This window comes from Amphimedon queenslandica, unplaced genomic scaffold, assembly GCF_000090795.2.
Source record: "Amphimedon queenslandica unplaced genomic scaffold, v1.1 AMPQUscaffold_8686_Cont19373, whole genome shotgun sequence".
Lineage (NCBI taxonomy): Eukaryota > Metazoa > Porifera > Demospongiae > Haplosclerida > Niphatidae > Amphimedon > Amphimedon queenslandica.
Genome location: NW_003551040.1, coordinates 1 through 2,722, shown reverse-complemented (window position 1 = coordinate 2,722; position 2,722 = coordinate 1). Strand labels below are relative to the sequence as shown.

The 2,722-nt window shown below is 32.2% G+C and overlaps 1 protein-coding gene across 1 annotated transcript; it reads left to right on the top strand.

Moving 5' to 3' along the window:
- Nucleotides 1–919: 919 nt before the first annotated feature.
- Nucleotides 920–2,716, top strand: LOC109591215 (spectrin alpha chain, non-erythrocytic 1-like; the record flags this gene model as incomplete). Its single annotated transcript, XM_020006991.1, has 6 exons — nt 920–1,105; nt 1,239–1,365; nt 1,694–1,746; nt 1,876–2,013; nt 2,282–2,431; nt 2,636–2,716. Coding segments are annotated over 6 exons (735 nt in total), but the record flags the coding sequence as incomplete, so codon positions are not given.
- Nucleotides 2,717–2,722: the final 6 nt, after the last annotated feature.

The following is a 2,722-nucleotide window of genomic DNA, read 5'->3' as shown; positions in this document are numbered from 1 at the left end:
ATAGGAAAAGTAAAATGACATGTGTAAAATTATAATTTATGCATGACATAAGTAACAGTCGGTTAATAATAATGGGAAGATAATTGTGATAATCAATCAAATGGACTATAATAGCCCTTGGTACATGTATATTTAAAGAAATCAGGCATAAATTTCAAGTGGTCATAGCTCAAGAAAATTTAGTTAAAATGAGCTCAAACTGTCTACACAGTGTAAGGATGTCAATGTGTATCAGAAAATGTAATAAAAATGGGGGGTGATTTTTTAGCCATTTTTTGGAATAAACCATGGGCTATAGTACAGGGTATTTTTCAGATTTTGGCACATTTTTTAAAATGGCCATAACTTGAAAAATTTAAGTCAAAATCAGCTCAAACTTTCTACATAGCATAAGGATATCAATATGTATCAGAAAATGTAATAAAAATTGGGGTGATTTTTTAGCCATTTTTCGGAAAAAACCATGGGCTATAGTACAGGGTACTTTTCAGATTTTGGCACATTTTTTAAAATGGCCATAACTTGAAAAATTTAAGTTGGAATCAGCTCAAACTTTCTACATAGCATAAGGATATCAATATGTATCAGAAAATGTAATAAAAATTGGGGGTGATTTTTTAGCCATTTTTTGGAAAAAACCATGGGCTATAATAGTACAGGGTAATTTTCAGATTTCGGCATATTTTTAAAAATGGCTATAACTTGAAAAATTTAAGTCGGAATCAGCTCAAACTTTCTACATAGCATAAGGACATCAATATGTATCAGAAAATATAATAAAAATTGGGGGTGATTTACAGCCATTTTTTTGGAAAAAAGCATGGGCTATAGTACACAGAGTGATTTTCAGATATTGGCATTAGCATCAGATGCTCATGCATGTACAGTACAGTATTATAATTGTAATTATTTTCCTCAGGACTTAGCTGGTGTCAAAAAGCTTCAGAAGAAGCTTGCCCTGATTGAGACTGACATATCAGTCCATAAGGACCAGATTGATGCTCTTCTCTCTCAAGCCTCACAGTTCATTGATGAAGGACATTTTGATGCCGAGGGAATCAGAAAGAAGAAAGAAGCTCTTGTTGAACGATACGAGAGACTCAGCGTAAGAAATATATTAATAATAAATTAATAATACATGTACATTGCACATGTAGCTACATGTATTTGACTTATAAATATTCTCTAATTCTGTAAAATGAATTTCTACTGCATTTTCATGATTGTTTGTTGGATAGGTTCCTGCTAATGATCAGAGAGAGAGGCTAGAGGCCTCCTGTGAGCTCCAGCAGTTCCTTCGTGATGTTGATGATGAGATTGCTTGGATCAAAGAGAGAGAGTCTATAGCTACTCTACCTAATAGAGGTAACCCTCAAAGAATTTGATTATTATTTGTTTAATTTCATTATTATTGTTGTTGTTATTGTTATATTTATTATTAGTATCATACTATTGATACTATTATGGTATTATGTATATCTCAAAATTTATTATTATTATTATTATTATTATTATTATTATAAAAATAAGGACAGGTTAGAATAAATTAGGTTATGTTAGAGCAGGACAGATTAGGGAATATTATTATTATTATTATTATTATTATTATTATTGTTATTATTATTGTTTTATGTGATTGATACACAACAATACACAAATCTACATTGTATTTTATTAACTCTTTACTGTATAGGGATGAACTTGGCTGGTGTACAAAACCTACAGAAGAAACACAATGCTCTCATGGTAAAGAATGAATTTTGCTACATTTATATTACAAAACTTTTATAACTTTTATTTCTTCTAAAATATTTATTTACAAGACGTTATAAAAATATCTGTAATATTATTATTATTTTTTATTTCTTGTATTAGGCTGAGCTATCAACTCATGATCCTCGTATAAAGGCAGTGAGAGAGAAAGGAGAGGGAATGATAGCAGGGTCCAAGCATCATGCTGAAGATATAGAGTCTAAACTGAGTGAACTGGCTCACCTATGGAACCAAATAAAAGTATGAAGGGAATAGGATCAGATATAAAAGAGAGGGAAACAAGAAACTTGTTCAGACATTTTTTTGCAATCAAATAAAAGACACTGTACACCATTAAAAGGTGTATAGTGATCTCGAGAGGAACCACCCACTTTTTTAATTAAATTAAACGCTTAATTGAAAATAAGCCTTTAGATAACTAATAAAGTACAGTACTCATAATAGTATAGAGATATCTCTGCTATACACTATACATATATTCTCTTTTTTTCTCTCTCTCTTTTTATAGGAAACTGCAGAGTCACGGAAGCAGGTCCTTGAGGATTCCTATGAAGCTCAAAAGTATTTCTCTGATGCCCTGGCAGCCGAGCTATGGATGAAAGACATTGAGCCAGTGGTTGGTAGCTCTGACTATGGGAAAGATGAAGACATGGCTGAAGTAAGGAGAGAGTACATGTACATGTAGACTGTACGAGTACATGTACAATCATGTACATGTGCAAGAGTGGGAGAAAGAGGAAGTATTATACATAATGTACATTGTACTAATCTGTGGGCGACTCTTTTTTATCAAATACAATTTATTTGTCCTCTTACTGTTGTTTTCTTTCTTCTCAATCTCTCTCTCTCCTATTTCCTTTAGGCTTTATTAAAGAAGCATGAGACGGTCTTTGCCGATGTCAAAGGGTTTGGTAGCACCATTGAAGCATTATCAGCACAGAGTGCCAAG